Consider the following 19,524-nt stretch of genomic DNA (forward strand, 5'->3'; position numbering starts at 1 on the left):
AATTCCCACCACAAAAGATATAAGCTTAAGTCTCAGAGCAAATTTTATATGGCAGAAATAACTTAAAATCAGTGGTAAATCACTTCTAAAGGCAACTTTAGAGGATGTTCAGAAAGAATAGATCTCTCTCTCTGGCTGATGAGCTTGGAGTGCAAATACTTATAACAATACTTCTCAATCAACAAACAATAAGGGTGAGAGGAGGACTTCAGAAGGCAGTCTCAGTTTCAAGAACTTTCTCTTCATGGGCAGTGTAGAGATGGGGAAGTTTACAGGACACTCCACTGGTGTTGTAGTGATCTGATGCAATCCTTAGGCTGTGGCTGTGAGGAATGAGCACAATCCTGGTGAGTACGTTCAGAGAGAATGGGGTCTCAGTTGTCTGTGGGACTCAGAATCCCTAGATTTGGTTCCATGGCAGAAAGGTGGACTGAAGTTTGCATTTTCAGAGAACAAGAATGTTGCAGTGACAGTGTAGTTAAGGGGCCTTGCTTAGTTAGGAGTGAGGGGAAAGGAGGAATCTTCAAAGTCAAGACCCTGAGAACTCAGAAAACATGTAGCTTTAGTTATTATCCCAGACACCTCTGGACTAAAGCTTACTAATTTTAACACAAAATTAATAGGTAACAATTAAGCTACTAAATGATGATGATGATAATAATAATAATAATTATTATTATTATTATTATACACAACCATAGATAGCTACAAAGGAGATTGTGAAAATCTGGATTTAAACTCAGAAGAAGATAGTGAAGTTAAAACAGCTACTTATATCTTAAAGTAAAAATTGATCACAAACACAAAAAAAAGTCTTTGAAAGACCTTAAAAATCAAATGAGAAATTGAAGAAAAAATTAGGGAAAATGAGTAAATGCAAGAAAAATATGAAAATAAAATTTTCAACTAATCTTCCACAACCAATTGGAAAGAGATTCAAAATCTTATGCAAGGAAAAATTAGATTTGGGCAAGGGGAAGCTACGATTTCAAAAGATACCAAGAAATGATAAAATAAAATCAAAAGAAGGAAATAATAGAAGGAAATATGAAGCATCTCTCTAGAAAAACAACTGATCTGAAGAATAGATTGAGGAATGATATTGTAAGTATTGTTGCATTACTTGAAATATATATGTATATATGAAGGGTCCACATGCTTCAATAAATTATTAATGGAAATTGCCCAGAAGTTTTAGAAGGAGATGGTAAAATAGAAATAGGAAAAAATCTACTCATTTCTGCCTTAAAGAAATCCCAACTCCTAGGAAAACTATTAGGAATGTCATAACTAAGTTTCAAAGCTCATCAATCAAAGAGAAAACTGGAAAAAAAACAATTTATATTCTGGCAAACTAAAGTCCAGGAAAGCACAAGATTTAGCAGCTTCTACCTGACAAGACCAAAGGTCATGAAACCACATATTCCAAAGAGCAAAGAAACTGGGCTTTCATCCAGGAATAACTTATCCAGTAAAACTGTGTATTATCCTGAATGGAAAAAATTAGATATTTAACGTACCTTTCAGATACATTAGCTGTTTCAGGTATTTGTGGAAAAAAAAGACCAGAACTAAATATGCAAACATAAGGTAATTGTTAAAGACAAATTATGCAGTAGATAGCACACTGACCTTGGAGTCAGGAAGACCTGAGTTCAAATCTAGCCTCAGACACTTAATAATTACGTAGCTGTGTGACCTTAGACAAGTCTCTTAACCTCACTGCCTTGCAAAAACAAAACACAAAAGATCAATTATGAAGGACTTATTGAGGTCAAAATCTTTTTTATATAGGAAGACATCTGTAATTCTTATCATTACTTAGGTACAGCATAGATAGAGGGCTTAGGTTTGCGATAAATATGAAGAAATCATTCTAAAAAATAAACCTGGGTATGGAGTGGTTAAATGGAACAATTATTTCATGCAAATGAGGAATTATTAGAACTGTTACAGTAGAAGCAGAAGAGTGTGATGGAAGTTTAGTGCTAGAACCTCATTCTTATAACCCTGGGTTGAAGAAATAATAACATATACAACAAGAAGAAGAATATAAAGTCTTGTTAATTTACAGAGTAATAGATGAGGGTGAAGGAATAGGATAAAGAGACTCTTGGAAGGGTATGCAATTAAGAAACAGGAGGATAATAGGAGAAAATTGGGAGGGATTCTTAGAAGTGTAAGTAAATTAAGAAATAAGATGATAAGGGGAGAAGGTAAAGGAAGGATTCATAAAAGGGGGGAGATGAGAGAGAGAGAGAGAGAGAGAGAGAGAGAGAGAGAGAGAGAGAGAGAGAGAGAGAGAGAGAGAGAGACTCATAGAAGGGTGAGTAGATTAAGGAAAGGGGAGAAGTTAAGGGAGGCATTTGTAAAAGGAGTGTGAATTTTGAAGGATATGGTAAGAAGTTCATTAGACATTTGAGGAGAGATAGGGTGAAAAGAATGTGAAGAAAGAATAATCAGTCTGAAAAACCGGATGGAGGGAAATGCACAATTAATAATGATGATGTTGTTTCTTTGTTCTTGAAGAAGACCATGACAACAGGAAGGTAATGCCATAACTTGTAAGTGAACTAGATTTAAGTGAGGGGGAGGTAATTGTGTAATCTATTTGTGTAAGTATAACTATGAATATGAATGGATAAATATACTCATAAAATGGAAATGAATAGCAAAATGGATTAAAAAAACTTAATTGACAAAATGTTGTTTACAAGAAACATTTAAAAATGAGATATATACATAGAGTAAAAATAAATGATAGTAGAATTTATTATGGTTAAGAGTTGAGTTATGAGTTGAGACAAAGTTAAAGCTAAGAATAGATTTAATTGAAATAAATAAACATGGAAACAATATTATGATAAAAGATACTATACATAAAGAAATATCAGCACTAAATTTATATGCACTAAATTCTATAGCATCTAAATTTTTAAAGAAATAGCTAAATTAAATAGATGGAAATAGCAAAACTACAATAATGAGGGAATTAAACCTTCCCTTTTCTGACCTAGACAAATTTAATCAAAAATAAATAAGAAATAAAGGAGATGAATAGAATCTTAGATAAGCCATATATGATAGACAAAAGGAGAGAATTAAATGAAATAAGGAAGGAATATACATTTTTCATCAGTACATGATACGTTATAAAAAATGACCATATATTAGAGCATAAAAACTTTATAGTTAAATGCAAAAAAGCAAAACTATAAAATGCATTCTTTTCAGATAATAATGCAATAAAATTATATTTAATATGAACCATAGAAACACAGATTAAAATTATTTGGAGACTATATAAATTAATCTTATGAATGAATGGATTAAAGAAAAAAGCCATATAAATTCTAATATCAATAAAAAGAGAAAGAGCAGACCAATGAATTGGCTATACAATTAAAAAAACCTAGAAAAGAAAACTACAAACCCCTAGTTAAAAAACAAATAGTAAATTCTAAAAATTAAAGGTGAAATTAATAAAATTGAATATAAAAAATCACTGTGTTAATAAAATTAGAAGTTGGTTTTATGAAAAAAATAGATAAACCATTAATTAATATGATCAAAAAAGAGAAAAAGAAAACCAAATTACTAGTATCAAAGATTAAAAGGGTGAATAACTAATAAAGATAAAATCAAAGCAATTATCATGAGTTATTTTACTCATTAAGTGCCAATAAATTTAACAACTTTAGTGAAATGGAAGAATATTTACAGAATCCTAAACTATCCAGATAAATAGAAAAGGAAATAGAATAGCCATTAAATATGCCTATTTTAGAAAAAGAAATTGAACAGTCATAAATGGGCTTCCTTTGGAAAAAATCATCAGAACCAGATGGATTTATATGTAGATTCCACCAAACATTTAAAGATCAATTAATTCCAATGTTAAATAATTTATTTGACATTGTAGACAAAGACAGAGTACTTCCAAATTCCTCTCACAAAACAAATATGGTGTGGATACCTAAACCAGAAAGAGCACAATTTCATATATCTATCTATCTATCTATCTATCTATCTATCTATCTATCTATCTATCTATCTATCTATGTATATATATATGCATGTATCTATTAATATGTTTGTCAATTTCATTAATAAATATGAATGCAAAATTCTACATAAAATACCATTACAATTCATCACAGAGATTATACTCAGGACCAATGAGATTTATAATATGAATGCAGGGAATTGTTTAACACTGAGGTAAGGAAACCATTTTTTTCCTGCCCCATTTATAACATTATTTACCACCATATTTGGCCAAATATTTAATTAATTCACCTCTAAAAAAGTTCCTAGTTTTATTGGATTTCAAGTCTTGGCTTCAGTTGCTATAGCAGTGTCAAAACAAATGACTTTACAGGCCTTCTACTGCCCACAAACCAGACATTCCCTACTTCAAGTTTAACATAAGGAAAGAAAATTAACCCAATTCATCATATCAGTTATAAAAGTAACAAAAATCACAAGATTCTGTCAATAGTTACAGAAAAAACTTTTGATAACATATTCCTATTAACGCTCAAAAGCATAGGTATTAATGAATTTTTTTCCTTAAAATGATAAGAAGGCAGTATTATTTATAATGGGAATAAGCTAAAATCCTTCCCAATTAGATCAGGAGTGAAATAAGAATGCCCATAATCACCAATAGTATTCAATTTTGTATTAGAAATAACTAGCAATGGGGCAGCTAGGAGCACTGGCCCTGGAGTTAGGGGGAATCTGAGTTCAAATCCAACCTCAGACACTTAATAATTACCTTGCTGTGTGACCTTGGGCAAGTCACTTAACCTCATTGCCTTACAAAAAAAACTAAAAAAAAAAATGCTAACAATGATAATAAAAGAAGAAAAAGTAATTGAAGGATTCAGAATAAGTAATGAGCTAATAAAAATATGTCTTTGCGAATGATATGATATCTTGGAAGGAAATTATATAACTTGGAAAACTAGAGATTGACAAAAGTAAAGATTTAAACTTTTGGGATAAGAATACATTTTTGGCACATTGTTGAAGAAACTGGAAAGCAGTTTGGCAGAAATTTCCAAGATAAAGACAAAATGCATACATGATCTAGATACAAAGGAAGATATAATAAAGTTATAAGAACATGGAACACATATCTTAAACTTATAAAAAGAAGAATTTATGAACTAATAAGAGTTAGAAAGCATTGTGAAATATAAAAGGGATAATATTGATAACATTGAAATAAAAATGTTTTGTATAAATAAAACCAATGTAACCAAGATCAGAAGGAAAAGAGAAAATTGTGGGAAAATGGGTAGACAGTTTCTTGGATAAAGGTTTCATCTTTATAGAGAACTTTATCAAATTTATAAGAATATGGGTCATTCTCCAGTTGATATTTGGTCAAATGATATAAACATCCAATTATACTGTGAAGAAATCAAAATTACATATGGTTATATGAAAAAATGTTCTTAATTATTATTTATTTGAGAAATGCAAATGGTTGAGATATCAACTCAACTCTCTCAAATTCACTGAAATGATAGAAGGGGAAAATAACAAAAGTTGAAAAGGATGTGAAAAAATGGGATATGAATACACTGGAATTGTGAACCGATTCAAGCATTTTGGAGAACAATCTGGAATTATTCCCAAAGAATTATAAAACTGTGTATATACTTTGAGCCAGCAATACCACTATTACATCTGATTCCCAAGGTGATTATGGAAAAAGGAATGAAAACCCTGTGCATTCTTTTCAGACCATAATAAATAATTATATTTAATTAAGTAATTACATTTAATTAGATTATATTTAATATGAACCATAGAAACAGATTAAAATTAATTGGAGACTATATAAATTAGTCTTATGAATGAATTAATTAAAGAAAACCCATATAAATATCTATAAATGCTAACATCAATAGACAAAGAGCAGTTCTCTTTTTTGTGTCAAAGAATTGGAAGTTGAAGGGATGCCTATCAGTTGGGGAATGACTAAACAAGCTATGATATATGATGAAATGATGAGCTGACTGATTTTAGGAAAGCAGGGAAAGACTAGAATGAAATAATGAAAAATGAAGTGAGTGGAATGAAAAGAATGTTTGTAACATAACAGAGATATTATTTAGAGAATAATTGTGAACAAATTTGATTTTGAATACTATATTCCAATCAACTATAAAAAGAGGACTTATGAAGGATGATGCTATATATCTCCAGAAAAAGAACTGAAATAAAAGTACACATAGTGAGGTTTTTACATGTATTTGTAAATCTGTGTCAGATGGTGTCTTCTCTAGTGGGATGTGGAGAAAGAGTGGGAGACATTTCAGGACTTTAAAAGTAAACAAAAATTAAGAGAAAAAAAGACTTTTCATACCAACTGTCATCTAGTTATTCGTTTCTCAGAGTCTTGTCCTTGTCTAGTCTATTTTTCAACTTATACATAAAATTTCACACTAATCCCTGTTCCAAATCATATGATTGGATTTGGCCTATTGTTATTATCAAGTCCTCTCATTCATAGTGTTATTTATCCCTGTCTGCTTTGTATTAGTCACAAATTTGGTATATTTGCAGTCTTTTCTTTCACTTAAACATACCCCAGTGCCTGTCACAGAGTAAGCGCTTAATGCTTTTTGCAGAATTGATGCACTGATTGATAAAAGTTATTGAGCAGCATAGGGCCCAGGATAAGGCCCATGGCCACTCTTCCAGAGAATTGCTTCCAGATCGACATCAGTCCATTTATTATGACTCTGGTTTGTGTCATTTAATCAGTTCTGAATTTACCTATCTACATACACAGCACATACACTTCTTTGTTTTATTTATCCATGTGGATATCATGAGAGATGTTCAATATTTCTCTGAAATCTGGTTATATTGTGATTTGAATACTAATAATCTGGCATATGCTGGTAAATATTTAACAACAGGATCTCTGTGCAAAAATGGACACATTACACACTTTTACTATGCCTTAATAGCATTTTCTTCATCACTTTCTTCAGGCTAAACAAGCAATAAGACCACAAAAAAGCTCTGATGTATAGTGTTTATTGATTCCCAAGGTTCAACTGCTCATGCTGAAAATTTAACAATTGACTCTTGAGAGCCAATACGAAAGAACTCCAATTCATCTCAGCTAATAACTATCAGAAATGGAAATGGGATTAGTCTGGTATGACCTGTTTTGATGAAACCACTCTAGTTCTTAATGATCATTGATTCTCTTTCTAATTTACTAACAACACGTTTTAGAATTTTGTTAGGAACTAAAGGGCAATTAATTATATTATAAATTTTTAAAACTTTCTATATAAATACTTTATTTGTTTTCCAATTACATACAATGATAGTTTCTACCAATCATTTTTGCACAGTTTTGAGTTGAGTTTTTACAATTTTTCTCCCTCCCTCTCTTCCCTTCCCCTCCCCCCCATAGAAGGCAATCTAATATAGGCTTTATATTTGTATCCAAATCATATTATAAATTGAAGAATTCACTTGCCTCTCTTGTTTGAAAACACCCAGTTCTGAGACATTGCTACCATTCTCTCTAGTTTTTCTAGAGTCATTGATAGGAGTTTAGTAATTATATCTATGAATTCTTTTAGGAACTTGGAATGTAGATTGTCTGGGCCAGTTATCTAACTCATTGAGAAGAGCTAAGTGATCTCAAACCATTTTCTTATTTATCCATATTTGAATTCTTTGTCAGATATATTTTGGATTTTCTAACATTATCAATTCAAAAATTATTTTTTTTTGGAAAAACATAAAAAGCAAAAACAAAAATTAAATAGTTGTGCCTCCTTTCTGATACTCTCTTCTAAATCAAATGGTGATTTTCATCCAGTGCCTAATATACCCTTCCCCTCCTTTCACATTAATTAATGGCTAATTATGTACTTGATGTTCTTGATATGATTATTTTTATTTTTTCAAATTAAATATAAAAATAATTTTTAACATTTAAAAAATGAGCTCCAAATTTTCCTTCTCTTGACCCCTCCCTGAGAGACTAAGCATTTGATACAAATTGTATAACTGCAATCATGAAAAACATTTCTATATTGGTCATGTTGTGAAAGAAAACAGATAAAAATGGAAAAATAAGAGTAAAGTATAAATAAGAGTAAAGTAAAAAAAAAGGTTACTTTATTCTTCATTCATACTCCCATCAATTATTTCTGTGGAAATGGATAGCATTTTTCATCATAACTCTTTTGGAATTGTCTTGAAACTATTATTATCTTATCAGTTCTCTCTAGATAATTTTTATCTTCATTTACATTGCTTTTGCTTGCTTGATTTAAACAGATCTTTTAAAACTACAAATTGGTTAGTACATTCTTGTATTTTCCCACTTTTGTCTCTCTTTACAATTCCTCTATGTCTATCATAAGAATTCTTTTTGAACCAACTCCATTTGCCTTGAGCTGATGTCCCCTGTGAAATTTTAGGACATAGGATACTATGCTTCCTTTACCTGAACTATTTTAAATCCACTCTTTATAAATGTAGGTATACTTATGACTAAATCAGTTTCCCTTCTCCAAGTATGTAACAATGAACTCTTTACATATCATATTTTCTCTCTAGTAACAGATTCTTCAGCAAATTGTCTTATTTGTTACAGACAGTACTAGAACTTCCCTTTGATACTTGTTCTATCTTGAAAAATATAAAAATTTTCACTCCAAATAAGACTTTTAGCTACATTGCAATATTATATTAATTTCCCCAACACTACTTCAGTTTACTTCCCTGAAAGGCCTGTTTCCTGAATTCATTTATTTTCTTTTCCTTTTTTTTTTTTGGTGGGCAATGGGATCGAGTGACTTGCCCAAGGTCACATAGCTAGTAAGTATCAAGTGTTTGAGACTGGTTTTGAACTCAAATCCTCCTGATTCTAAGGCCAGTGCTCTATCCACTGAGCAACCAAGCTGCTCCTACTCACTCATTTTATCCCCTGACCAGGCTGGTCTGTATTCCAATCTCACTAAAATATTGTTAATATTTTTCTCCACATTGATTCTCAGAGAAAAACACACCAATTTTCTATCTTTCCAGGTTGGTGGATTATGTAAGGATATACCTCTAATTGTGGACTCTTTTATCTAATCTGTTCTTTTTAAATAAGGTATGTCTTTTTTGTTGCTGTATTACAACTATGAGACATAGCTCACCAAGTCTCAGTAGTTCCTACAAGGTCAAGTTTTCCACTTTGCATTAAGACATGTATTTTACTTTCTTTATTGCCCATACCTGTGTATTTATGTAGAGACATATGAGGCTGTGAGTTTTGCTACTGTTCTTATTGGTAGTCTCTCCTATAAATTACTTTACCTCTCTACTTACATTCCTTTTTCTGTGCTTTATCTGCCACTTTCTGGGAGAACTAATGGTGCATGCATGTGGTCAGGTTTCTCCTCCGCACCTCCATTTTCCTTTTAAAGTCCTTTTGATAAATTTCTCAAGTCACCAGGCTCTTCAACTAGACCATTTGTCAGTGATGCTGTTGAGAGAGGATTTCTGTTCAGGTATGGATTGGGCTAGACAATTTCTTAAACCCTTTCCAACTCTGAAATTCTAGCATACTATAAACTAAAGGTAGAATGGAAGAAGAAGACTAAATTTTGCTTTTCTTTTTCTCTCTTAGCTGTCTGAGGAAATATGCAAATTACATTGTGTTATTTTTAATAGGGAAAAAAAGGAATACAGCATGTATCATGTTGAAAACAAAAGTAACATCATAACTGCACCTGCTGAAAGCTCTTATAATAATATATCAGTCTGGGAGTGTATAATGTGTATACAGCTCATCTTAGAAGTGGTATTGAGTCATAGAATACTGACACCAGAAACATTTCTATAGCTAGTCCTTAATTCTCATTTTCTTCCAGGTGAAAAAAATCATTAAGATTATTTTTTAAGCATTGCAGTGTTTATTTTCCTGTAAGATCTTCTTTGTAGACAGATTTCTATTCAGAAAAATAAACAGGTAGCTTGTGAATAAAAAATTTTTGAAGACAGTTGCATTTCCATGCTGTCTGTCATTGGAGTCGAGGTTTCTCCCTTCTCTACTTTCCTCACCTGTAATCCTACCCAACATAAAATGGTATTTCCTTCCTTGGAACTCATTGACCACATCATTCATTTTGAGAATTAAAGAAATAGACACAGTGTCGTGTGATGTCTTTTCTCTTGTCATACTGGAGACTGAGTTTGCTATATTTTATTGACTCCAAATTCTTGCAGCCTGAATTCTTGCACCTCCTCTTCAAGAAATCAGAAATTCAATCAACCTGATCTTCTAATCCAGTTCTCCACTATGTTCTTTTGTTCTCACCTCTCTACTCACAGCATCCTCTATTGCCTGGAATAAGCATCTTTTTCCATTCTATGTTTTGCAGTTTTCAAATTCCCTCCCATCGTTCAAAGTCTGAAGTAGGTTTTCATCTGCTCCAGGAAACAAAAGGACATTCCCCCCTAATGTTGCCTGAACCCCTCCTTTAAAATTTTTCTTAAGAGCTGGAATGGGTTTTAGAGGTCAATTAGTCCAACATTCTAATTTCACATATGAGAAAGATCAAGAGAACTAACATAGGTCATTCAGGTGGAAAGTAGAATTTGAACCCTGGTGGTTTTCTAATTGCAAATCCTCTTCTCACTATTAAACTCTTCCATGACTAAATGCATCAATTTTCCATTAAATTACAAGCTACTCAAGAATATAAGTTGTATCATATCTATCGTTCTATCCCTATTATTTTCCTAATGCTGTGCCTTACATAGAATAGTTACTAAGTATTTGTTAAGTTGATTTGCTATTTCATCCATCCTGAGTTATCCAAAATTAATACATGTGAATTGTTTTGCAAACCTGAATGTGCCAAAATAAATATTAGTTACTATTGTTTTCACCTTTTGGGCTTATCTCAAGCTAGCTCTTTATGGACTAGAACATTTATTATACTTCTCTATTGTAGCACATTGCTCAGAGTAAGAATTCATTTAAGGCTGACTGATTTTTTATTATAAAAATTTGAATGTCATATTGCTAAGATGAAAAGTACAAGAGCTATGACAGGGAGGCAAGGAACATTATACAACTCAGGTTAGAAAGATGTGAGCAGTATTCTTGCTTTGACTAACTTGCCTTATGATATTCAGCAAGTGACTTCACCTCTCTGCAATTAAGATTTCTCAGTTATAATATGAGGGTGCTGGACCAGCTATATTTACACATAAGGGACCTGAGGCAGACAGAGGTGAAGTGAAAAAGCAAGGTCATACCACTCGGAAATGTGTGAACTTAGTCCTGACTCCAGGCTTTGTGCTCCATCTACTGTACCACCTAGCTGGCTAGATAATCTTTAAAGACCCATGTCTAAGAAAAAAAAAAATGGATTCTTTCTCCTTTTTTTTTTCACTTGCTTATTTAGCAGAACTTTTACACTTGCTGTAAAAACAGGGGAAACAAAGTTCTAAAAGGTAGTATGACTTCTCAAGAAATTTTCAAATAAAAAATTTATTTTCTTTTGTCCCATGTTGCTTGCACTTCTATCTAACCTGAAAGATGAAGTGTTCGGCTATAACATTTTGAATATACACACCACACACCCACACACAACTAATGTCTTGTGTGTGTGTTTGTGTTTGTGCGTGTGTTTGTGTTTGTGCGTGTGTGTGTGTGTGTGTGTGTGTGTGTGTGTGTGTGTGTGTGTGTGTGCTATTAGGTGGATAGAGAACTAGATCTGTCAGGAAGACCCAAGTTCATATTTGGTCTCAGATCTTTAATAGCCGGGTGAACCTGGACAAGTCACTTCATCCTATTTGCCTCATTTTCGTGATCTGTAAAATGAACTAGAGAAGGAAATGACAAACCACTTATGTATCTTTGCTAAGAAAACAGTATTATAAATAAGCGAGAGAGAGAGAGAGAGAGAGAGAGAGAGAGAGAGAGAGAGAGAGAGAGACAGAGACAGAGACAGAGAGAGAGATAGAGACAGAGAGAGAGAAAGTCGTCTATCCATCTATTCATTGTCTGACTGGCTGTCTATCATATGCACACATATCTGTATTCCCATTGAGCTCCAATCTAATTTATAATGTGCTGAATTTTTCCTATGTTCACAGGTAGTATTGGAAAACATATTGGGGTAATTTAGAGATGTTTAGGACATGATCTCTAATGAAGATGATTGTAATTTAATTAGAGAAATTAAATTTATTTATACTTTTTTATCAAAAACTTGTGATTTCATCCATGTTGAGAGCTTCCAGTAAGAAAATTTTCCAACTATTTTTGCATCTTTGATAGTTGACTTTAAGATTTTAAATGACTAGACACAGCCAGTATTTGTCAATGCAAGATTTAAATCCAAATCTTCCCAAACCCAGGGGTGGTAACTACATCAATCTGTGTCTCATAATTACACCATGAAACAGTTAAACAACAAGTTAAACTAGTGTTTCAGTGATGCAGTACCATGAGGCAATTCTGTATAAGGTAAAATAGTTCACCATTTTATTGTATTTTTGCCTGCAGTCATCTGATGCTTAAACTTTTTTTTTCCCTTTATGATAGGAATCAGTGGTTGGGATAAACTGTGGAAAAAGTATGGATCTCGCTTACCCCAAAATGATCTCTGCCTCTATGTGTCATCCTCTGACATCACCCAAATCCTGGAAACTTTGGAAATTAAATATGAATGCTTTGACCTTCTATCTTCAATGGATATATCAGATTGCTTTGTTGAAGGCAATGAAAATGGAGAGTTACTTTTGGACTTTTTAACAGAAACCTGTCAGTTCAGCAAAACTGCTCCACCTGATCTCAAAGCTGAGATTATTGAAGATCTTCAAAGACCAGGATTCAGTGTAAAAGAAAAAGGAAAGATTCTTTTTCACAATCATTTGAGTTTCATAGTGGTTGAAGCATAACTGTTGCTTATCCATCAATCAATCAACAGGCATTTATTAAGCACCAACTATGTTCTGACTACTATTCCTGGTAGGGAGGTGAGAGGGAATTCAAAAGCCAAGAAATGAATGTCCTTGCCCTGAAGGAGGAGGATATATTATATGGGAGAAGATAACATGTACATATAAGCAAATAAAAAATAGGCCAATTCATTGAAATTTACAAGGTTTAGAATTACCAGTAATTTACTCTTGCATTATAGCACAACATAAAACATTTTTAATGTATCACACACTCATATAGATTGAGGCTGAACATAATCCAGATCTGCAACAATATGAATGTTCCATTACCTTCTGTCATCCATTTTTATACAAAACGGACTTTTTTCATGTCTGATATAGTAGAACTTCATCATCCCCTTCTCATATAAAGCTCCTTTGTGAGATATCCAGATAAATCCAGCTGCCTAAATTACAGTGTACTTTTAGCTTGTGATGTGCTAGAGCTATTTTGTATAGGCCCAGAGAGCCAGTTAAGCATTTGTTAAATTTTTAATTGTGAAAATTTCAGTATAGTCATCTATACTTTGAATATTAGCAAATACTATGACTTGATTTATTTTTGATCATTATTTAGACTTAAACTTTTGAAAAATTTAGTAATGAAGATCAAACTTAAAAGTGCATTATACATTAATTTGTTCTTCCTTTTTTTGTAGAGCTGAATGTTAATCATTTACCAATGCATCCCTGACCACACTCAGCTGAAAGAGCCAATGAACCTTTCTCATCTCTTGTTAATTGTAATGATAAACAAATTTTCTTTCTCTTTTCTCAATATCTTCTTAAATATTCTCAAAACATGTTATTTTATTTAAGTAATTTGTTCAGTTACATAAATGAATGTGAGTCATAAACCATTTATATTTCATATTAAAAGACATAATGCATAACATTTAACTGATTGACATGATGAATTTAAATGATAAATTTAAATGACTTTATATTGAATGACATTATCATTATATGATATATATATATGGTAATTTGTTCTAAAAGCAAAAATAAAGGTAAAGTCTATTTTGAAATTTGTCTTTACCATTTCCTAGCATATGTATCAGACAATAAGGCAGAGTGGCATAGTGAAGCAGGTCAGCCTTGGATTCTGGGAGACTTGGGTTCAAATCCTCAGATACATACAAATTTAGTTAGCCAGTGCAAAAGATATCTAAATCCCTTGCTTCTCCAGTCCAAATGCTATTGATTCTTCTCCCCTCTCCTCCCCTCTCCCCTCCACCCTTCTCTCCCCTCCCCTGCCCATCTCTCTCCCCTTCCCTCCCCTCCCCTCCCCTACTCTCCTCTCCTCTCCTCTCCTCCCCTCTCCTCCCCTCCCCTCCCCTCCCCTCCCCATCTCTCTCCTCTCCTCTCCTCTCCTCCCTTCCCCTCCTCTCCCCTCCCCATCTCTCCCCCCTCCCCTCCCCTCCCCTCCCCTACTCTCCTCCCCTCTCCCCTCCACCCTCCTCTCCCCTCCCCTCCCCATCTCTCTCCCCTTCCCTCCCCTCCCCTCCCCTACTCTCCTCCCCTCTCCCCTCCACCCTCCTCTCCCCTCCCCTCCCCATCTCTCTCCCCTTCCCTCCCTCCCCTACTCTCCTCTCCTCCCTTCCCCTCCCCTCCCCTCCCCATCTCTCTCCCCTTTCCTCCCCTCCCCCTCCCCTCCCCTCCTCTCCTCTCCCCTCCCCTCCCCTACTCTCCTCTCTTCTCCTCTCCTCTTTTTTCTTTTGCTCTCCTTTTCATTCATTCTCCTGTCAATTTCTATCTCTCTCTCTCTCTATCTCTACTTCACTATTAGCATTCATGTAAGTAATTTTGGTACCTAGAAACAAAGCTGTAATTGGAAAAGTAGGAGTTAGGAGACTTTATTCATCTTCAAAGCCAATAGCAATTAATATTTCCTCACAATTAGGAAACATTAGAGTTATAAAAAATTCATAAACCTCTGAAGTGAATTGGATCTAATCTAATATAACCTCTTCAATTCCATTTCATGCAGGAACACCTTCTACCATATACTAATCCTCTAGGCTGTATCTCAGGGTTCTTAATATGGGGTCCAGAAATTTATTTTTTCTTTTTTTTCCCCATTCATTTATTTTCAAATTACATGCAAAGATAGTCTTTATCATTTATTCTTTTGCATACTTTTGAGTTCCACATATTCCTACTACCATCCTTTCCCACCCTTCTCCATGGCAGCAAATAATCATATATAGGTTGTACATGTAAAATCATATTTAACATTTTTCTACATTTGTTAAGCTGTGAAAAAAGAACTAGAAAAGGGGGGATGGGAAATAAAGAAAAATATAAAAGAAGTTTTAAAAAGTGAACATATTATGTTTTGCTTTGCATTCAGAATCCAGTTGTTCCCCCCCCCCCTCTGGATATGGGTGGCATTTTCCTTAATATGTCTCTTAGGATTATCCTAGATCACTAAATGGCTGAGAGGGGTTGATCACTTCATAATATTGCTGCTAGTTTGTATAATGTCCTTCTGGTTCTATCTACTTCACTTAGCATCAGTTCATGCAAGTCTCTCTATGCTTTTCTGCTGTCAGGTCATTCATGATTTCTTACAGAACAATAGTATTTCATAATATTCATATACCATAGTTTGTTGAGCCAGTCCAATTGATGGGCATCACTTCCCTCACTTTTCAATAAGGACATCAACTGTTTTATTGCTCTTTTGGTATAAAGAAACTTATTTTTTCAAAAACTATTTTAATTAATTTCAATTTAATTTTTCCTTTGTAACCCAATATAAAGGCTTTATTTTATGCATTTAAAATCATCCTTTTGAGATGAGTTCCTTTGACTTCATCAGACTGCCAGAATATCATAATAAATATAGAGTTATGAATCTCTATTCCATTTAGACACTTCCCATTGAAGGAGAGCTCACTACTTCTAGACGCAGAATATTTCATTGTCAAATCTCAATAGTTATTGGGAATGTCTTTCTAATATTTATCTGAAATTTGTCTTTCTATACTATCTGGGTATAATTTAATAGCAAGTCATGATAGTATCTTTAACTCATATTTCTCAACCTTGTTTTCAACTATAGCATAATAGTCTTTATCAAAGGTCTTACTAAAAGTCATAGCTTTTGTACTCACCTGAACAAATCAAGCAACTCTATCAAAAAAAGGAAATGGATTTACTTTAGTTTACTTTAGTATGACTTGTTCTTCATGAATGTATATTGGCCTCTATTGATTCCTCTAAGTGCTTAAGATCAACTATGTAAGAACTACCATTTTCCCCTTTAAAAATCCCCATCAAAGTTCATGTTCTATAGTTTCTACAATTTACTTGCAACATCTTTGGGAAAATTATTATACTTGATAAATTTTATACCAAGTTTTCCCACACTTTTGAATTCAGAGGATTTTTCAAAGATTCCTGGCAATAGATCTTCAATCATATGGAGCTTTGTCTATATCCTAGAGTATAATTTGTCTGGATCAACAGACTTGTTTAATTCAAAATAGCAAAATATTTTCTCAACTTCTCACCCAATTTTGACTGAATTTTCATTTTAAATATGTTTATTAAACCTTTCCCTATTTGAAGATCATTCTCTTTGGCGATTAAGAGGGAGGCAAAATGAGAATTGATTAATCATGTCTTTTCCTCTGCCATATATAACGTTCTGTGGAAAAAGAAGAATTGCTTGGGTCAGAAAATACATTAAGATTTGGGTACTAGGTGCATTTTTAATAGATGTATTTATTAATTAATTGGAAACTACAGCACATGTAATTTATATCTAATGAGAATATACAAATGATCTGTGTTTGCTTTAGTATGTGGAACTCCAAAGATAGAGACTCTTTGATATGACAGTAAGTCCTTGTGCTTTTGCTAATTGTTACTCAAAATAGTACAATTCAATGCTATTCAATATAACAGTTTTTTTAAATCAACAAAATCCAGTGAGAAGAGATAAAAAAAAAGAAAATTCATTCAGAAATAATGGTAACATCTCTAGGGTGGGGGGGAAGAAAGAAAATAAGTAAAAAAAATGCAATTGATATCCTAACTTTATTATATATTTTAAAAAATAGCACATTAGGCATAATAGGCATGCAGTTCCATACACAACCTTTTTATTATGTTATATTGTAAAAGTGCTTGTTTTATTCCATAAATTAAAGATAAAAATATTAAAACAAAAGATTATATAAATCTGGGAGTTAACCTTATAAGATATTAATAGGAGCTATATATTTGAATTATATGTAACTGTAAAGCACTTAAAAATAAGGATGAATAAACTGGAGAAATAGTGCTCATGATTGAGATAGGTCTATACATATACATATACATACATATATATATATATATATATATATATATATATATATATATACACACACACACACACACACTAAAAATGGCCATATTACTTAAATGACTTAATTTATTTGGTATATCAATCTATCAAGGAATTAATTTATAGAACTAAATAAAATAATAACAATAAAATTCTACTAGAAAAATGTCAAAATATCAAATAAATAAAATCTTAAATGATGAAAAAATTGATAGTATCACCAAATCTCAAATTATATTAGAAAACAATAATCATCAAACCTTTTTGGTACTTGTTGAAAAATAGAAAAGTTAATCAGCGAAACCCATCATACTTTCAAGATCCAAAAACAATTAAATATAATATCATAATGTTTTATAAAATCAAGAACATCAGCTCATACGATAACTCACTGCTCAAAACAAACCAAAAAAAAAAAACCTCTTAGAGAAAACTAGAAAATTATCTGGTAAAAATTCATTTCCAAACTACATTTCCCACAATTTCCAAGATCACATGTCACTAAATTTGAAATCTTATATCTCAAACAAACTGGGGATAGGTAGGAGAAGGAAAAAGATAAATAGGAAGAGAGTTCTTGAAAAATGAAGGGTAGAAATGATACCATTAGATTAAATGGATAATTTAGTGTATATATATATATATATATATATATATATATATATATATATAATTTTAAAAAAATTCTGCTCACAAAAATCCATGCAATTAGAGTTAAAGGAAAAATATATGATTTAAATAATTAATAGGTAAATTATTCAAAATTGAAGACTAAGAGCATTTTCCTAATAAATCAAAATCTCTGTACAAGTATTCTCAAGGATTACTTCAAAATGATCAAACACTATGTGGAAAAAATGTAGCATATGACTAAAAATTTAAGAAATATAAATTTATTGCTGTTTTACTTCATGTTAGAAAAAAAGGAAAATAGAAAGTTTTGGAAGAGTTCTGGGAGGGCAGGCACACCAATCATTGATTACGTTATGAATTGGTTAAACCTAGAAGGAAATTTAAAACCATTCCTTTTACTAGGCATTCATACCTAAGTTAAAGCTAAGGAAAAGAATCCATCCATACCAAAAATTTTTATAACAACACTTTTTGCTTTGTAACAAAGAACTAGAAACAAAATGGAAGGTAGGTTCCTACCATTTGGGTAGTGATGAATTAATATAGTAGAATATATGTGTGTGTTTAACCTAAGGTTCAGAGAAACCTGAGATGAATAGATTAATGAAGTGAAGTGAACAAAAACAAAAAGAAAACAATTCAAATAATATATACAGCTTTGTAAAGGGAGAACTTTAAGAGATTTAAGAAATAGGATCAACAATGGTCAATCAGGAATTCAGAGAATTAATGATGGTGAATTATGTTATCTAATTCTTAGCAAAGAGAATGTAAATGCAGAATTAGATTCACATTATCAGATATGACTTGTTTTGCTTGACTGCTTATTTCTTATAAGGAAGAACTTTTTAAAGAAAAAGCTGTAGGGCATAAGGTGAAGTTATAGGGAAGAGAAAAAGAAATAGGAGGAAGAAGAGAAGGGAAGGAATAAAAGAAGAGAGGAAGGAAGGAAGGAAGGAAGGAAGGAAGGAAGGAAGGAAGGAAGGAAGGAAGGAAGGAAGGAAGGAAGGAATTAAGAGTGGAGAGGGATCCTCTTTTCTGTTCTTTTTATGTGAAAATTATAACTACATTCATAGGGTCATAATAAGGAAAAAAGCAAAGAAATACCAAACATCTTTAGGTATCTACTCATTATAAATGCAAAAATGACAACATTCCTGACCTTCTAATTGTTTAGCATAAATTATCTCACTGAACTTTCATAATAACATTTAGATATAGAAAAAAATGGACTATTATAATTTCCTTTTTATAGTTAAGGAAATTTAGACAAAGAAAATTTAATGTTTTGCCCAAAGTCTGATAGTCAGTTTATACAAAATGCAGACCCATTCTACCATTATTTAATCTCTCAGTCAAAAAAAGCTTTAGAATTTTCAAGCCTAATGAACTTTATATATATTTACCTTAATTTACATCTAATTCAGCTACATTTTCCAGATTAGGAAATTGGAATCTTGCAAGATTATGATATTCCTAGTCTTTGGACATAATACCAAGCTACTCTGAGACAGTCTGATGGATAAGGCAGATAGTCATAATGAGAGGAAGTT

General features: G+C 32.4%; 1 protein-coding gene across 1 annotated transcript in view; it reads left to right on the top strand.

The window, feature by feature from the left end:
- The window catches only part of HNMT (histamine N-methyltransferase), a 49,129-nt gene extending 35,166 nt beyond the window's left edge, over positions 1–13,963 (top strand). Inside the window, exon 6 of the mRNA XM_074215071.1 lies at positions 12,602–13,963. Within this exon, the coding sequence (XP_074071172.1) occupies positions 12,602–12,957 (356 nt within the window). The 3' untranslated portion in view covers positions 12,958–13,963. The remainder of the gene's footprint in view (positions 1–12,601) is intronic.
- Positions 13,964–19,524: the final 5,561 nt, after the last annotated feature.

This window comes from Macrotis lagotis, chromosome 1 (genome assembly GCF_037893015.1).
Source record: "Macrotis lagotis isolate mMagLag1 chromosome 1, bilby.v1.9.chrom.fasta, whole genome shotgun sequence".
Classification (NCBI taxonomy): Eukaryota; Metazoa; Chordata; class Mammalia; order Peramelemorphia; family Peramelidae; genus Macrotis; species Macrotis lagotis.